The sequence below is a fragment of the Staurois parvus genome, unplaced genomic scaffold (assembly GCF_062004578.1).
Source record: "Staurois parvus isolate SC_StPar_1 unplaced genomic scaffold, SC_StPar_1.0 ptg000166l, whole genome shotgun sequence".
In the NCBI taxonomy this organism is placed as follows: domain Eukaryota; kingdom Metazoa; phylum Chordata; class Amphibia; order Anura; family Ranidae; genus Staurois; species Staurois parvus.
Window position 1 is genome coordinate 4,190,565 of NW_028317962.1, and position 19,950 is coordinate 4,210,514.

The 19,950-nt window shown below is 39.1% G+C and overlaps 1 protein-coding gene across 2 annotated transcripts in view; it reads left to right on the plus strand.

Annotated features, from left to right (window-relative positions):
• Nucleotides 1-19,950, plus strand: part of ASTN1 (astrotactin 1) — a 715,149-nt gene that overhangs the window by 681,911 nt on the left and 13,288 nt on the right. For both annotated transcript variants that reach the window (XM_089676329.1, XM_089676330.1), the window contains exons 19-22: nt 2,710-2,861; nt 6,918-7,053; nt 7,598-7,698; nt 15,592-15,775. In XM_089676329.1, coding sequence (XP_089532455.1) covers nt 2,710-2,861; nt 6,918-7,053; nt 7,598-7,698; nt 15,592-15,775 — 573 coding nt within the window. The remainder of the gene's footprint in view (nt 1-2,709; nt 2,862-6,917; nt 7,054-7,597; nt 7,699-15,591; nt 15,776-19,950) is intronic.

Sequence of the window (19,950 nt, forward strand, 5' to 3'; positions counted from 1 at the left end):
TACTCACTGCCTTTGTAATACAAGAGTTTTATCCAATTGCACCTTGTGAAGGAATATAACATTTTAGAACTGTCGGAGGGAATAACATGGCTCTGTTATGATTCATTCAAAAACGGAAGTATTGATTTAGGTTTAGAAGCACTGAAAGTGGAACTTTAGTCAGAAAATTAATTCCTGCTAGATGACTTCAGACGGACCCCTTTTGCAGGTATAGCTATGTAAACATTAAAAAGAAGTGCCTACACTGTTTATAATCCATTAATATGCTTTCTCATCCTGGTCTGCACATGTTCAGTTGTTCTCTATTTTTTGGCACTGTGCCGAAAATCAGAGCAGCTAGAGGCCAATCTTCTGCCAGCCTAAGCAGCTTGAGCAAAATGGCAGCCTCTAGCAAAAAGAATCAAGATTTTTCACAGCACACACTAATTTTGGTAGCATAAATATTAATGTGGAATGTATGTTCCTTGCTAAAGAACATTATTTTTTATCAAGTTGTTATGGGAAAAGTTACACTTTAATAGATTTAGGTTGACCATTATAGTGCATATATTTTTTTTAATTTGTACAAGTATGTTTAAAGTAACATGTTGAAAAAGGGTTCCCGTTTCTTTTTTTTTATAAATATTTATTTTTGCAGTATCAAAGTATAACAACAAAGCAGTACAAGCAAAAAGTCATAAAGGGTATCCAGGTACACGGCATGACACTGACATTGCAAACATACAATCGCATGTAGGTACACTCTCTTAGAACCCACTAGAGGGGGTACATCAAATACAGTCTATATACCCCACCTACAGAGGGCAACAAATACAGTACAGTAAAATATGCGGGCCTAGAAAAGACCAAAGACACCAAATCAAATCATAGAATAAAACCAAGAACACTAAGCCATAAAGAAGAGAGGGTAGGAAATAGGGAGTGGGAAAAGGGAACGGGAAGAGGGGGACAAAAGTAAGAAGCAGAAGGAGGGATGGGGGGGGCTTTCAGTATCCCAAAGAGGAGGGGAGAGCTTGGAAGATATAAAGACATTGATAACCTGAGCTTCTGTCCTATATTGAGCAAATTGAAGGAATGCCTTGAAAAATGTGAGATTACTTGGCAGTATTCAAGACGTTTACGATCTATTCACAATGCCCAAGTAATGTAGAACTGAGAATATCTATCAGTATATTTAATCCTCCATTCCTTCTCTAACTGTATTTCCTGCACCTAGCTAGTACTTGACTGTGGGGACTACGAAGGATTTCCAGTGTAAGAGTATAGGGCTTTATCATCATTGAGCAAAGGGGAATCAAGGACTGTTTATAATTACTCATGGATAAGTGGGTAGTGTGAAATAACATCTGAAGAGAGTCATCAACAGTTGATGTTGAGTAACTGTGGTAATTAGGTTCCAGAAGGATTTAATATGGGGACAGTCCCATCAAATATAGAGGATCATATATATGAGTCCACAACCTCTTCAGGATTCTGCTCTTTTCTAAAAGATCAGAAGGCTGACATGCGTTACTACTGTATACAGCCTCATAGTATAGGATCCATTACTTCCAATCTGGGGGAAGGCCTACTTTCATGGTTGGCATAGAGCAATTGGCTTTTCTACTCGTTTGTTAAAATAACTCTTCCAGGGACACTTTATTTTAATGTCTCCCCTTTTTTAATCAGTTAAATAATTGTTTTTATTTAGCAAATAGCTTGATTAACAGGAAGGGGCCTTCCCAAATCTGTTACCACAAAATTGGAAGCACAGAGTTGTCAACAATATAATTGTTCTATTAGTGTACCTTTTTGCTCTATGCTTGAGGAGGAGACATTTGCTGGAAGTTATCATTGTGGATTTGCCTATAGCACCTCTAGGTACTGGGAAACTGTGAGAGCAACAAGGATTGATATACCAGTTATGAAATAAGTGTATTCCTCCACAAGATACGTTTAAGGATAACCTGGCAAACAAGAGACATTGAGGCTGGATAGAGTGCTCTTCTTTCCGATGGCCCTACACAGGGAATGCCTATGTAACCATATTACCCTGGTACCTAGGTCCCACTGAGCTGTATTACTATTCCATTTTTTATATATTTATTGCCTTAATCTCCTGAAGAAGCCAAATCTAAATGTGTTGAAAATACAGCCACCTATTATGTGCATATATGAAGCAGACTGATGGGACTTTTAGTGTGTGATTTTAGTGTGCTTGATTCTACCAGTGGGCTTAACCATTAATAATGGAAAGAACCTCTTTTAATGCTGTAAATTATCAATAAAGCAAAGCATGATCTTTGCAATTAAAGCCCAAATATCTATGATGTTACTCAACAACAACAACAACAACAACAGTCATTTCACTTATTTTAGCTTTTAGAACAGGGCTATAACCTAACAAAGAAAGACCCATAGTAGGATAAATTTACTATATGATATATTATGGCTACCCCTACTGAATTTCCCATAATACATTGTTCCTGTACTTAGGAAGCATGGGTCACACTCTCTGACTGTCTCCTGAAACTCACAACCAACCCACTATCCACTTGTAATGCGGTGATTTAGCCTCGAGCCATTGAGACGGAGTGTACATGTTTTGTTCAACATACTACATCACAGTGCTGCTTGTCAGATTTGGTCAATGTCATTTGTTCCTAGCAGTAAATCATTGCTTTTTGTTCATTCAGCCAGGCTTCAAGTGTCTCTTTCCTTTCCTCTCAGGATACATTTGTCTATGCTTCAGGAACCCAGCAGTACCCTCCTGGTGCTGGAGTGGCAGCATTTAGAGTCTGCAATTGGAGCAAGAATAGTGGACTATATCATCAGCCAAGAGAAAATTGCTGACAAACTAGACCATTCCAAAATGGAAACAGGTAATCCTCTATAGACTAGTAGATTCCCTGTTCTTTTTTATTTTCTGCAGACAACTGGAAGCCTTAACCCAAGAACAAAAATGTAATATATTGCAGCTTACCAGCCCATAGATGTGGTGGATTTGTTTTCAATGTTCAGACTTTATTCCATTTTTTTCAGCTGGCGATCCTGCCAGTGACACAATTCTTGCCCTGGGATGACCATGCTTACTCACCAAGCAGCATTGTCACCCTGGGACTACAGAACACCTTTTTCCATCCTCTTTTCCATAACATGGAGATGGTGTTCTATGGTCTACAGAGGCAGCTGGAAACAATAATAACTGATAACAGTAAGCAGAAGCGGAAAGCACAGGTAGTTATCATCTCACAAGATTTCTGGTCAGATTAACAGGTTTTTTTTGCACTTATTAAACAGATATAACGAAACACTTTTAATGGTATATTGAGACAACGAAAAAGAACAGATAAGAGGAGCTCATTGTAAAGTTCACATTCACACATTAACTAGAAAGTTATCTGTATGCAAGTCAGCTTTCCTGGAATATTGCATCCTGTGTGGTCCTGCTGGGAATAAAATCCTTAACTGCCAATTAACTAAAAGATAACATATGTGGCAGGTTTGGAACTGTGGTGGTGTCTGTCAAACGTTTCAACTGAAAATGATTTTCGATTCTCATAAGATTTTGCATGGATCAGGTTTATATACTATATGCTTTATTCTTTTTCATTACATTAGCAATTTTTTCAGTCTATGTATGTAGAATCCATTCACAAAAATCATTGTATGAATGTTCGTGCATTACTCGTCTTTTGTACTGCTGTCTTCTGACATTAATTAGGTTTTGTGAGCAGAGCAGAAAATGGAGCAATATGAGGTTTACTGTCTAGGGGACAGTAAATAGTGAATGAAAAAAAACTTGATAATGAGAAAGTAACACTAATGTTATCACTTTCATGCAACAAAATGCCTTTAACATATCTTTACAATATTAAGGTAAATTATTTAAATATTTTCATAGGAACATTTGTGTTAGATAACAAAGCAAACATGGTTAAAATTACTGACAAATCTCTGTGTAAGGTCGTTTTCTATACATTAACTTCCAAAACCAAATAGATTAGCATTGATAGTTATTGGTGCAGAGCCCCCCGATACACTGGCCAGAAATGATCTACCTTAAAGTGGAACTTTAATCAAAAAATGAAGTCCTGCTAGATCACTTCAGGCTGGCTCCTTTTGCAGGTATAGCTACACTATATTGGCAAAAGTATTGGGACGACTTCCTTTACATGCATATGAACTTTAATGGCATCCCGGTTTTAGTCCGCAGGGTTCAATATTGAGTTGGCCCCACCCTTTGCAGCTATAACAGTTTCAACTCTTCTGGGAAGGCTGTCCACAAGGTTTAGGAGTGTGTCTATGGGAATGTTTGACCAATCTTCCAGAAGTGCATTTGTGAAGTCAGGTACTACTGTCGGATAAGAAGGCCTGTCTTGCAGTCTCCGCTCTAATTCATCCCAAAGGTGTTCTATCAGGTTGAGGTCATGACTCTGTGCAGGCCAGTCAAGTTCCTCCACCCCAAACTTGCTCATCAATGTCTTTATTTGCTTTGTGCACTAGTGCGTAGTCATGCTAGAACAGGAAGGGGCCATTCCCAAACTGTTCCCACAAAGTTGGGAGGATGAAATTGCCCAAAATGTCTTGGTATGCTGACGCCTTAAGAGTTCACACACAACTCCACTGCTCTAGAGTCCAGTGGTGGCATACTTTACACCACTGCATCAAATGCTTTGCATTGCATTTGGTGATGTAAGGCTTGCTAGGGTGCAGCTGCTTAGCCATGGAAATCCATTCCATGAAACTCTCTATGCACTATTGTGCTAATCTGAAGGCCACACAAAGTTTGGAGGCTTTTAACTATTGACTCTGCAGACAGTTGGCGACTTCTGCGCACTGTGTGCTTCAGCATGCAATGACCCCGCTCTGTTATTTTACGTGGCCTACCACTTTGTGGCTGAGTTGCTGTTGTTCCCAGTTGCTTTCAGTTTGTTATAATACCACTTACAGTTGACCGTGTAATATTTAATATCAAGGAAATTTCACGGATGGACTTATTGCACAGGTGGCAACCTATCACGGTACCACGCTTGAATTCACTGAGCTTCTGAGAGCGACCCATTCTTTCACAAATGTTTGTAGAAGCAGTCTGCATGCCGAGGTGCTTGATTTTATACACCTGTGACCATGAAGGTGATTGGAACATATGAAGCCAATGATTTGGAGGGGTGTCCCAATACTTTTGGAAATATAGTGTATGTAAAACATTAGAAATAAGTGCCAATCCAATAATACACTGCCTCACCCTGATCTGCACATGCTCAGTTGCTCTCCATTTTTAGTCATTTTTAGGCACTGATCCATTCCACATTGTGATTTAATGTGTTCAGGGACTCTGGGCTTCAGCAAAATGGCAGCCTCCAGCAAGAAGAAACAGGAACAATGCTGGAGGCAATTTACAGTACACACTAAATTTGGTAGCGTAATCATTCATGTGGAATGTATGTTTCTTGCTAAAGAATCTTTTTTTTTAAATTGTTATGGGTAGAGTTCCACTTTAAGAGCTCCCTCACACAATCCTCTCTGTAACCCAAAAGCTCACACCAACCACCCCCCTTCCCCCCTAAACCTAACCATTACACTTACCTACTCTCTTACCCTAAGCCCCATACTGACCCTTCCTGCAACCCTCATATTACCCAACCCCTCCTTTAACCCTATGGGTTTTTAGGGGGACTCCATGCCAAAAAATACAAAAAAAAACAAAATGAGTGAAGTACCCCCAAAACCTTTACACCAGACCCTTTATTCAAACATGCAGATTGGCTGGCCAGGATTGTTTGAGTGTGCAGACCCCATTCTGAAACATACAAGGCCACATGCAGTCAACATGGGGGGGTGCCATAAAGAAAAGGACAGGAGCCTCTTCCCCACAGACCTTGCCCAGTGGTTGTGGGGGTCTTCAGGTGGGGGGTTTATTGGAATTTGGAAGCCCCTTTTATAATAAGGAGTTCTCCAGATATGGCCCTCCTCCTGAATTAATAAATATAGAGTATATAGTACCCCTACTCATTCACCAAAAAATGTTGTAATCTACTAAAAGAAACCCAAACGTTTGATGAGTCCTTTATTTAAAAAATAAAAATCCACAGAAATTGTCCTTTGATGTAAATCCATTGTAAATCGCAATGCCTGTCATCCTCCAATGGGCATCGGCAGCAACTCAGTTATCCTGAAGGTTACACTAGCCAATTCATAGCTGTCATCAGCTATGTAAGGGAAGGGGAGAGGTAATGGTGACATCATTGACCAGTGGCCATATCTGGGCAGTGATGTCACTGCTATCCCCGCCCCTTTGCCTAAAAGGAGTGGGGATTTCCCATGATGTCAGTGGTTCCTAGGGACATCAAGGGTATGAGCACCCACAACTTTCTTAGGACCAGTGACAGCAGGAAGCTGTCTTATATAGAAGTGATAGAAATACTGCTTCTACGTATGACACTTGACTCCAACCAACAGAGGGCCAAATGAGCTAAAGTTTGTACGTTTGTCTGATTGTCTATATAGCCAAAGTTCATTCGAACCTAGGTTCAGACCAAACTATCAGTTCATCCCTAAACCCCAACCCCCACTTAGCAAAGGTGCAGAACCCTCACATTAACCCTCCTTGCAACACTAGCTCTCCCTGTAGCACTATCCCTCACACTAACCCCCCTTGTAGTCCTAGCCCTTACACTAACCTACCCTACAAACCTAATACTAACCCCCCCTTATGTAAACATAGCCGATTGTTTGCTGAAATGCAAAAAACTAAATATGTAAGTGCAAACAAATTAACATGTAAAAGCCATGCCATAAATTACATGTAGGTGAATATTACAATATTGACTCCAAATACATGGATAAAAAGTACACTGTAGCTTCCTTTTAGTTTCAACAGGGGATTAGAAAACTGCACATATACAAAAAAAATTTATAATTTTCTTCCTCTTCAGAAAACATGCTAAGTTTTGTTGAAGATATCATCTCAGGAGCCAAATCTCCATGTGTGATGCCGGCCCAAGTACCTGACAAACATTCTTCAGTAATATCGATTGTGGTCCGCTGCCTGGAGTCCGACACATCCTACACGTGAGCTCCATTCTCTCCTGCTGCCACCTGTCCTCTCTCTTTATAATCAGGCCAATAATAGAGTCAAACTCTGCCGGTTCAAATGCTTCAATTCTATTTTCATTTAAATTGCCCATCTTTAACATTAGTAAAGGAAATCAGTGAAGTGAATTATTATGGAGCATTGTGGGAAAAAAAGGTTAATAGATTTTGCTATTAATAGTCCCTGTATTATTTAACGGGTGACATTCTGTTGCCTTGGGACCTAAGGGCTTGTTAATAACCCCAGTTTGGTAAATTAATCTTTTCATACTGCTACCATTTAATCATCTTTGGTAATATCTATTCAAGTTGAAGTCTTACTTTGGCCAAGGTATGATAAGCTTTGCACCCTGCCTCAGGCCTACTCAATTTAAAATGTAGTTGGTAATATAATTTATAGCTTCCATCATAGGTAGCTTTAAAGTCCCCCCTTTAACCCATGTTGTTTTATGACATACTAAATTTCCCAAATTGCTTTGTGTCAGAGTCAACATAATTGATTGTTGTTGCATTTCCTGCCCAGGTTTACACTATGGGGAGTTGATAATACTGGGCGACGATCAGAACCAAGTCATGTCACTGTCCGAATGCCCTGTCCGGAGGTGGATGATGTAAAGTCACAAGGTAAAAGTTATGTTAACATTAATGACATCATAATGAATGTGTCCACAATCATTATGACATCTTTTCTGAGACCTATACAGTGTATATATATATATATATATATATATATATATACACACACACACACACATAAATTGCTTAGGAACAATGCTTTTAAGATTGCTGTATGAATTTTAGACCCTTGTGTGTTCTTGTTTTCAATACATACTTATTTTTTTCCCCTGATCTACTGTATATATTATTAATGCACAAAATATTGTATTATACACACTTCTCCTCCTGGAGATAGAAGGTCAACATGATATCTGGGGACATGACTGTAATGCTTTCTTGTACGCTTATGCAACTGATTACATTAAAATCTGTATGCTACATCCTGTTTATGATTCCATGATTGTACTCTGAGTGGGTCCAGGTTTATGGTATGGCATACTGAGCAGAAGTTGAAATGTACAACAGATGAAGCTAAACCGCCCACCAGCTTCTACATATTTCATTACAAAGTGCTCTGGTTTGTAAATAAATTAATAGGTAGTAAATGTTCAAAGAGAAAACATCTAAAATGCATCTCAAAAAATAAAAAATGTCAGAAGTGAAAGAAGAGATTGACATATGAATGTAACTTCAGCATCTGGAACAGATTTGAGTGCATTTGTTTGCATTGTACAGAATGACTTAAAGTGGTTGTAAAGGTAAATTAAAAATAATAATAATAACATGTCTATAACTACCTATTATATTGCACAGAGTGGCTCTGAACCTCCTCTTCTCAGGTCCCCAGTCAGTGCTCCTGGCTCTTGCTCTCTGTCCAGTGCCCCCATAGGAAGCCTCTTGCCATGGAGGCAGGTGCTCGCTCATGAGCCCTGCTGCTGCCTCCAAAACTTCTATGATCAGAATGCCATAAGATTTCTTAGTTGAGACAAAGTGCCCAAAAATGACTATTTTATTAAAAGTAAATTAAAACAGAATTCGTAGGTTCTTCTGTCCCTATGTGCTTTATCTATTTTTTTTTTAAGTTGAAGAGGTGAAGATCATATTTGGGTGAAATTTAAAAACTGTGGAAACTGTACCCCTGAAAAAAGGCAAGCTAATTACTAATGGTGCCTTTGGGGTTTCTGCAGTGGATCTTTTATTTGTTACTTACTATACTTTGTTCTGCACTTTGTATCCATGGGGAGGCAGTCATCTTGTAGATGCAGAAATTTACTTCTTCATGTCAGAGCTACCCCACTGATGATTGGATTTGATGACTGTTTTAGGTTTAATGTATGAAGCAGAAGCAGGGAGATCCTTGCACTGCAGGTCCTCAGGAAAAGCTACCTCTCTAGCAAGAAGAACAGTAACCAATAAAAAAGTAACATTCCTAAAACCTCTGTTTTTGTTTAGAAATTGTAATTAGCCATTGTATTAGGAAAACGATGTACAGCAATTCATTCTGTGTATTATAATACAGAGTACCATGAACTCGAACTCAAACAGAAGAAAATTTTAGGAAAGAAAAAGAAAAAATACAAAGAAAGGCAGAAGGGTGAAAAGGATACAGGAATTAAAGTGGTATTAAACCCAAAAGCAAACCTTTATTATGTTTCAACTTACGAATTCTTAGATGTGATGGCTGCATTATTCTCTTTTTTAGGCTTTCTCTCTTATATTTTCATCTGGTTATCCAGCCAGTAAGAAAGTTGTTTTTCAAGAAAACAAGATCTCCAGCAGAACTTATCAGTTACAGAGACAAACCATTTAACACTGGCAGTGGTGCTTACAATGATCAGTTTTTATTTATATAAAATCTTTATCCCAAAAGAAAAAAAAATTTTTCTGTAACTGCTTATAAAGTATTAGCTGGAGTTTGGATTGAATTTGTTAGTGTTTTTAAATCTACTAGTACATTTAACATCCTCCTCCCTCCAGACTGACAATGCTGGTGCCCAAAGATGCCCCTATGCTCATTCATCTAGAGTGGGGGCAATCTAATACAGGAGGTATGTTACTGGTCAGATCACCAGGTGAAAACAGAGGGAAAAAAAGAAAACCACCACATCTAATATATGATAAGCTGACATTTAACAAATAAGTGGGTTTGGATTTAATACTAATTAAAAAACAAGGATCACCTGGCATCTATATACACTCTGAAAGGATGGCAAACACGTTGTGTTTTACCTGCATGGGATGTGCATTGTTCATGTAGTTTTATTGTGTTATTTGTAACCCTGTATGCACAGCCTATAGTAGAGTAAATCTTTGCATTACTGTGTCAGAGGTTTCTGTTTGTGTTCATACATAAGGCATGGCACTGCACATGTTACCTTCTTCACGCCGAGTGTATGCAAATATGAAGCCTCTCGGTGGCTGAGCCTTGAAGCCGAGTGGCCACATATTTCTGTACCATATGTAAACAAACATGTGCTGCGCACTCCCGCCACATGTGCCTGCGTCCCACGGAAAGGTCCCGATCTCTCCTTGCGATCAGGACCTTTCCGATCATGTGACTGCCATATCAGCCGGTCACATGTGTGATGTAACACAGAAAGGAACGCACACATTGGAGGCTGTGTAACCCTAAACAGGAAGTTGTCTGGGCACATAATAACAAGCAGCCTGAAGCAATACATGGACTTGTTCGATCAGCCATGACACTACAAACTGCAGCCATAACATGTAAGCCAATTATTACAAGATAAAGCAAATAATCAACACAAGGAATCTAACTACACCAATACCTAGTAAAAACAACAAAAACATTTGAAAGTGTACAATACCTTTAAAAAAATACATATAATTGTAAACATGGTAAATAGTATTTGGAAGGAAGGAATAGATAGAATCCCCACCCCTGCACATAACCACCAATGATAACAAAAGCATATGGTTATAGTTGGCATAAACCAAGTCTCACTTCATATCTTACAAAAATACATTTAGTGGCAAAAGTGGGGACAGAATGTACTCTGCTACCTTCCTAAAGGAATTCAAGATAAAGATGCCAGTCTTTCAAGGCACTGCTTGGGCACAATTAACATTTCATTATGTTCCTGTAACTTTTTCACTTTTGAGTTCAGGTCCACAAAAATGTTTCTGGTAATGCTTTTTCTTTGACTACATCTTAAGTCTACATTTGCTATAGACTCATGCTGGTTAATCATTATTGTTATACAGGATTTATATAGCGCAAACAGTTTGCGCAGAACTTTACAATCTAAAGGGAAATAGTACAGTTACAATACAATATATTACAAGAGGGTTAAAGCTGTAGTAAACCGCAAAAAAAACCTCCCAAAAAATAGTCCCCTGCAGGATAATAGCATAATGTGTTAGTATGCATCGTATACTAGCACATTATGAAGAACTTACCTTAAACCACAGCACTCCAGCGGCACGCTGTCACCGCTGTAGATGCTTCCATCTTCACCCGGTCTTCCTTCCAGATTCATGGGCTTTGAATGGCCCGAGCTGCAATGATGTCACTCCCTTGCATGGCCTCAGCATCACGGCTCATGGCCGCAGCATAGCTCAATGTGCAACACATTGAGAGTACAGTGTGCTTGTGCCAGTGACATCACCTGCTGCCGCTATTGTAAATATCTCCTAAAAGGTGCACATTTAGGAGATATTTGCTGTACCTTATCATAGGCTTACCTGTAGGTATAAGTAAACAAGGTGGGTTTTTCTACTACTTTAAGAGGGCCCTGCTCATAAGAGCTTACAATTTAATAGGGTGGGACAAGTGGTACAAAAGTTTATAACTATTGGGGATGAGTTGATGGTGGAGACAAAAGTTCAGTTAGTTGAAGACGTGATAGGCCCTGAAGAGATGGGTTTCCAGGGATTGCCTAAATTTAGCTAGAGTAGGAGATAGCTGGACAGATTGAGATCAAGATAATAGGTCCAGTTGATTAATTCAGTTACCACACCCTTACTAAATATGTGAAAAAACAGTCGAAGTAAAAAAGGAATGGGATTTTAGCGGTGCCCATGCCTTCTTTCAGAACAAATTTGACAAACACATTAGTATAAATTCATTAGGTTTTATTACAAAATTCTATTCAAAAACTGGTTGGGGTAACAAACCCCCTAAAAAAAAGCCAAGATGAAGGTTAAAATGAACTAGAGTTAGCTACACAACCCCTCAGAAAAACACCTCCCCTCCTCGCATGTCTCATTACATAATAACACATATAACATCGATGTATGTATTTCTCAGGAAGGACATGTAGAATCTCTATGCTTTTCACACTTTAGCTTCCTGAGGGATTCAAGGGCTGCAGTTGGAAATAGCTGTTAAACAAAACAATAGCATATAATATATAGCATATAACCTATTGTACAAGACACATATCATACAGCGTGTGTAGTACATATAAGTGGTTAACTTACAAAAATAAATCCAAATAAATATCCCCAGAGAAGGTGAGCAAAACCAGGTCTGGTAGAACGATCTCACACAGAATGTCAATAAGCGTGGAGGGTAGTAGATGGAACCAAACTGGAAATGGCATCCAATAAACCGACCGGGGTCCCAGTAGTAATGCATAGGGGGAAAGAGTGGCACTTCTCAATTGTCACACAACAAGACCATACATAAACCTGCATAGGGTAGGAAGTTAGTATAACTATAAGGAAATATAATCAGCAAAAATGTGTGTATATATATATATATATATTAGTACACATGGGATTTGTTAGCTTGACCAAATAAAATGTATGTGTATGCTACCTGTATGGATAGTTAGCATTCAGCAGGCTCGACCCGTGCAACAACTGGGGTCCAAGGGGGCTTCACGTCTAATTATTTGTGACATTTAAGCATAGCGATCACAGAGAAGCCCCAATCAAAAAATATATGACCAGACAGTCAACATAACATCAAAAAGATATGGGCCAAAGTAAACACCAGATGAAAAAAACATACCTTCCCATGCTACAATGAACTCCACTCCAAACGCCATTGAGAAGATATCATCCCTCAATGCACATCTGCCCAGGATTAAATGATGGAGGAACAGCGTTCCCTCCCCCCTGCGAGCTTCCCATGGTGTCATGGTGGCTAAAGGGGATGCGTCACCACACAAGCGCTGATCAAACATTGCACATGCACAGTGATGGTGGGAACAGTGGCAGAATATCCAACCCACCACCCAGGCCATCCAGGAACAGGCAGGGTCACCACAGCAGCAGCAGTTGGCGGAAGCCAAATCCCCTCCAAGAGGACAGTATGGGAGAACAGAGCCAACACCGCCCTGCTCTGCCATGAGTCAACACATTACAGCCAAAACCGCCCTGTTTCACCACAAGTCAACACTCTACAAGTCAGGTGACCTACAAGTGCTATACGCTATCTTATGGTGGAAAACCATGTAGCAGCAAAGAGCAACACTGCAAATGTACAAATGCGAAAACACAATTTATAGATCATCCCATAATCTCACAGGGTTTCTATAAAACTAGGGCACTGTACAACAGGTTTCAAGCAGAGCCTTCAGATAATATAATAGAACAAGGTCACCAGGGGGCATTCAAAAACCTGAAGGCTACTGGGGTTGACTCATACTTCCTATAAAGCATGCATCCTATGGTCAGATCATAAACGCTATATATATATATATATATATATATGCCCATATAGATGCCATACATGTGAGAAAACCAGATCTGAATTTAGAAATATTCAGGGCCAATAAGGTCCAAAATAACACTTTGTGGATCAGAAAAAAGACAGGCTTTTTCTAGAAGGTTTTAATACCCCAGCCAATTTTTGAAAAATGGAATTTTGTAATAAAACATAATGATTTTATACTAATGTGTTTGCCAAATTTGTTCTGAGAGAGAGCATCAGCGTGGATAAAATCCCATTCCCTTTTTCCCTTTTTACTGTTTTTTCACACACTGAGGTAGAGAGTTCCTGAGGATGGGAGAGGCTCTGGTGATGTCCTGGAGAAGAGAGCTTGAGAGGAGGAGGTCTTAGGGGGAATGGAGAGGATGATTTGGGTGATATTTGGAGACAAGATTGGTGAAGTCACTCAGGGCAGGGTTGTGGATGGCTTTGTATATTGTTGTTAGCATTTTGAATTTTGTTCGCTGGGCAATAGGAAGCCAGTGGAGGGACTGACATAGAGGGGTGGCAGACACTGAGCGGTTGGTTATTTTTTTCCTTCATAGAAAATGAAGTGGCGAGGTTATTTATGTTTCAAGCAAGTTTGTGTGTTTATTCTGCTTTTCCAACACTTTCTTTATAAGCCACAGTGATAGAGCTGTTTTTGTGTGGCACTACCTCTTCATACACCAGCCTGTGCTCATAATAGATGGTCAAATCAGTAAAATATGTGTTTTGTGCAATTTCATCCCTTCTGCTATTTATTCAGAGGAGGATGGGCTGAATCTCTATTCAAAAAAATAAAAAAGATAAAGTTGGTTAAAAAAAAACAATTGGTGATAAGAGTAGTGTTTTATTGAGCCAATGGCTACTAAACTTTAATTTTATTTATCCACATGTATATAGCATTGAAGATGGGGTCTTATTTTTTTTTTTCACAAAGTAGATGTTCTTCTAAAATTACAATGCAATAATGTTATATTGTTAATTTAGCTAATTGGCAACCTATTTCAACAAAACAAATGTTTTGCTGTCAGAAATAGACCTTGCCTGTGAGAACTGAGCTTTTGTTAGCTACTGATAACTTTGTTGTAGAATGCCCATTTGTCATGTAGAGATGGGCAATTCCATTACCAAAATACTTGAGCAAGGAAGTCAAGACTAGATAATATTTTCCGCCTGAGTTGACTGTGATTTTAAAAATGATAGGTTTGCCATGACAGTTGAGAAGGTCTTCTTCTCATATCACAAAAATAAATTATTGAGCGGTCACTGTAGAGAGAAGAAGAGATACTGTATGTCTATAGACAGGGCAATATTTAGAATGTATTTTTTATTTTTATTTTTTTTTAATTTTTTAAATTTTAAAACATATATATATATAATTCAGCATAGCATATAATTTGTAAAAATGCATATAAATCCTGTGTAAAATGAGATGTTTGTGTCTTGCATGCACTGCAACCAATCACAACCCTTTCTACATTTTTTGGACCTGCAGTCCACTTATAATGTTTGATAATGATCATATCTAGTTATAATATGACTTAAAGTAATAAACACTTCAACTAAAGGAAAACAATTGTTCTATAAAGTTTTCCTGTACTATTATGAAAAGTTAGATAATTTCTGCGCACTTGGTTTCATAGCTGCAGGGAGTGTAATCCATAGGACTCCTTGGGTTTCAATGGTAGCTTCCAGCTATTGATTGTGTAATGAGCCCCCAATGACTGATTCATATTCAGCAACTTATCATACAAGGGGCCTTTGAAAACGACAAGCTTGATTACTTATCCCAGATATGTTTCTGCCTCATGAAATCCCCGAATGCCTAAAATTGTTCTAGCAACTGCAAGCGGATTGCTTGGCAATTCTAATTAATTAAATGTTATAAATTGCTTGAATGTTCTTCCTCCAGTTGCATGACCTTAACTGCTATATTTTGTATATTCAGTGATATTTGTTACAGTGATTCCTGCAGTTTAGCTGCTTTGGCAACCAATTAAATATAATTAAGGCTGAAGTTAATAAACTGTTAAAGATGATAGAGAACATTTAGAATGGGTTATTATTTTGTTTCGGTGCTTCTGTTCTGTATTTTCTGTTGCACTTTTAATTTCTGCTGTTAAAAAAATTAATGAGTTTGAGAAAGGCAGCAAGTATTAAAAGATGATCCAAGTCACTATAGACTCCTTTGTGGTTATAATAAAGATAAAGATGGAGATAAGTTGAAAAGCATGGGCCATTAAGAATGCAACATACATTATATTTTCTTAGCTGATAACTTTACTTTCCCACAGAGGTTGCTGATAAAATCTACAACCTTTTCAACGGCTACACAAGCGGTAAAGAACAACAAACAGCATACAACACACTGCTGGAACTTGGCTCCCCCAGCCTGCACCGTGTACGTTTTCACTATAACCAGCACTTTCAGAGTTTTGGGGAGTTTACCTGGCGTTGCGAGGATGAGCTTGGTCCAAGGTACCCCCTGTTTTTATTGTATTCTGTTCATGATTATCTAAGTTTAATGTAATTTTGATCTGTTTAACCTCTTCATGGTTTAGGTGCCCATAAATATGAAGGGGTGACAGGAAGATCCAAACAATGAACATTCTCTATTTAGAATGATAGGTGATCAAGCCTGAAGGCTGGTACGGTCCAAGTCTACCTATAGACTTTACAGACCATTCTTTAGATCCAGTTATGTACAATCAAATCACGAAATGTTCTGTCTGTAGGATTAAACTGATGCCTGTTCATTTGATGAACGGTGACGTCGCTAGGATGAATTTTCCTGGCCAGTGACTTTTAGTTTTTCTTCTGACCGGCTTATGTATGCACCCTCATACTTCCTCCTCCATAATCACAAAAATCCAAGTATACAGTATAAGATGCAAACATATGTATTTGTACCATGATCATTTGTAAGGACAATCAACTGATAACCAAACTTTGCGTGTATGTGCATTGTGCATGCAGGAGTTTACAGATGATGGCCATCATCTGTATACACCTCCATTGTGTATGTTTTGCTTATTTTTCCTCTGTACAAATATCTGTGGCTCTGATCTTAGTTTGAATTAACCACTTGCCCTCCACAGGATTTACCTCCCTTCCTGTCCAGGCTCTTTTTTTTTTGAGATACAGCTCTGCGTTACTTTAACTTACAATTGCACAGTCATGCAACACTGTACCCAGATGAAATTTATGTCCTTTTTCCCACAAATGGAGCTTTCTTTCGGTGGTATTTGATCGTCTCTGTGTTTTTTATTTTTTGCGCTATAAACAAAAAAAGACTGACAATTTTGAGAAAAAAACTATATTTTTTACTTTTTGCTATTAAACGTGTTCAGTAAAAAAAATTTAAAAATCAAATTTTGTCATACATTTAAGGGAAAACTTTATTCAGCTACATGTCTTTGCTAAAAGAACTGGTAATATGTGTAAACTAATTGGTTTACATGAAAGGTTTAGCATCTACAAATGGCGGTATATTTACTGGTATTTTTTTTATACCAGTAATGGCGGCGATCAACAACTTTTAGAGGGACTGTGGCGAGCATTCTGACACTGGGGGGGGGGGGACTGACTAACTGTCACTGACATCCCTAGTGACACTAATACAGTGATCAGTGCTAATAAAAAGCACTGACACTGTTCTATTGACATGGGGCAGGAAGGGGTTAACAGCTGGGGCGATCCAAGGGTTAACTGTGTGCTGTGTGTGTGTTTCACTGTGTAATCACTCTGCTATGCAGAGCCATACAAAGCAGTGTGCAGGAGCTGACAGGGGAGAGATCTGTATTGTTTACATAGAGATCTCTCCTGTCAGTCATGATCGGCGATCGCCAGGTGCTGATTTGGAATCACTGGCTGGGACCCGGTGATCGACAGCTGAGGCCGCCAATGGCGAAACAGGTAGGGTGCGCACACTCCCTACCTGGAAATGCAAAATCACATATACAGTGAGGAACAGAAGTATTTGAACACCCTGCGATTTTGCAAGTTCTCCCACTTAGAAATCATGGAGGGGTCTGAAATTCACATTGTAGGTGCATTCCCACTCTAAGAGACAGAATTTAAAAAAGAATTTAGGAAATCACAGTGTATGATTTTTAAAGAATTTATTTGTCTTGCACTGCTGAACATAAGTATTTGAACACCTAAGAAACAGCAAGAAGTCTGGCTCTCAAAGACCTGTTACTGTGCCTTTAAAAAGTCCACCTCTACTCCACTCATTAATCTAACTTAGTAGCACCTGTCTGAGCTCTTTAAAGACACCTGTCCACCCCACAGTCAGTCAGACACCAACTATTACCATGGGCAAGACCAAAGTGCTGTCAAAAGACACCGGAGACAAAATTGGGGACCTCCACAAGGCTGGAAAGGGTTACGGGGCAATTGCCAAGCAGCTTGGTGAAAATAGATCAACTGTTGGAGCAATTGTTAGAAAATGGAAGAGGCTAAAGACAACTGTCAGTCTCCCTTGGACTGGGGCTCCATGCAAGATCTCACCTCGTGGGGTATCACTGATGATAAGAGAGGTGAGGAATCAGCCCAGAACTACAAGAGAGGAGCTGGTCAATGACATGAAGAGAGCTGGGACCACAGTTTCAAAGGTCACTGTCGGTCGAACACTACGCCGTCATGGTTTCAAATCATGCAGTGCACGGAAGGTTCCCCTGCTCAAGTCATCACATGTCCAGGCCTGTCTGAAGTCTGCCAATGACCATCTGGATGATCCAGAGGATGCATGGGAGAAAGTCATGTGGTCAGATGAGACCAAAGTAGAACTTTTTGGTCTAAACTTCACTCGTCATGTTTGGAGGAAAAGGAAGGATGAGTTGCATCCCAAGAACACCATCCCTACTGTGATGCATGGGGGTGGTAACATCATGCTTTGGGGGTGCTTTTCTGCGAAGGGGACAGGACGACTGCACTGTATTAAGGAGAGGATGAATGGGGCCATTTATTGTGAGATTTTGAGCAACAACCTCCTTCCCTCAGTCAGAGCATTGAAGATGGGTGGTGGCTGGGTCTTCCAACATGACAACGACCCGAAGCACACAGCCAGGATAACCAAGGAGTGGCTCCGTAAGAAGCATATCAAGGTTCTGGAGTGGCCTAGCCAGTCTCCTGACCTAAATCCAATAGAACATCTTTGGAGGGAGTTGAAACTCTGTGTTGCTCAGCGACAGCCCCGAAACCTGACAGATCTAGAGGAGATCTGTGTGGAGGAGTAGGCTAAAATCCCTGTTGCAGTGTGTTGAAACCTGGTCAAGAACTACAGGAAATGTTTGACCTCTGTAATTGCAAACAAAGGCTTCTGTACCAAATATTAACACTGATTTTCTCAGGTGTTCAAATACTTATGTTCAGCAGTGCAAGACAAATAAATTCTTTAAAAATCATACAATGTGATTTCCTGAATTTTTTTTTTAATTCTGTCTCTCAGAGTGGGAATGCACCTACAATGTGAATTTCTGACCCCTCCATGATTTCTAAGTGGGAGAACTTGCAAAATCACAGGGTGTTCAAATACTTCTGTTCCTCAATGTATATATGTGATTTTGCACAGCCCTGCCATCCTGGAAAAGTATTTCTGCTATAGGGAGGTGGAAAAGCGGTTAACAATAAAAATAGTATATTCAGAGAAAGTGCAACCTGTCCAGTTCACTCTTCTGTTGAGATCACATGATCAGTTGGCGTTAGCAGATAGCAGGCTCATTTCACAAATCTAATACACCAGGATAAGGATATTTTTTTTAAGCAACATATATTTTCAGTCTAATGAGATTTGTAAATTGCCGTTACAAGTTTAAAATAAAGGTACTTATCCTTTAGCAAAGACTAATGAGACCAATGAGACTAATATTTAATACCTTTGGACATTCAGTTTCATCTGAACTGCCTGAAATCAGCTAATTGTCTATTAATGCGTACAGGCAGCTATGTGGTAGTTGAGCCTTCAGGAGCACATACAATTTAGCAATTTATAGATGAAGAAGTTTTTTTATGGGTCATGCAACCACACAGACTTTCTCTTTAAAAAAAAAAAAAAAAATTCAGTCTAACTACCCTTTGTATTCGAAAATTTGCAGAGAACTCAACAAGTTTGGAAACTTGGCTGTACTAAGCATGCAATTTTATGTAGCCAGAGTAGCAAGGCAAGAGTAGCGGAAAGTTGGAAGAAGTACACTGCTAATGTTTGTCCACTTGCTCACAGCAGTTAGTTGACAGTCTCAGTATCCAACCCATGGACATGAAATCTTGGATTTGGCGACTGTCATCTCATATCTAAGGGAAAGTGATTCACAGAAGAGAGCAAGGAATGGGCTAGTGTCACTTTCACAGGCAAAAGAGCTTGAAAGTTTTTTCCCCAGTCAGGGTTTGCTTTAAGTGTTTTTTTTGTAGTAGATATGATAATTTGTAGTAGGCAACTAAACTTTTGCCAGAAAAAGTACAATAAAAATCAACACTTATTTTCACCATATTAGTTTTTATAAAATGTTCAAGTAAATCTTAAAACAGCCCTGCTTTACTGACTAATTTACTAATCTGTGATTTTGAATATAATAGCAGGAACCTCCGGATGTTTAATCAGCAGACTAGAGCTTACCTGTAGTACTAAAAGAAAGGGTGCTTTATTATGCAAA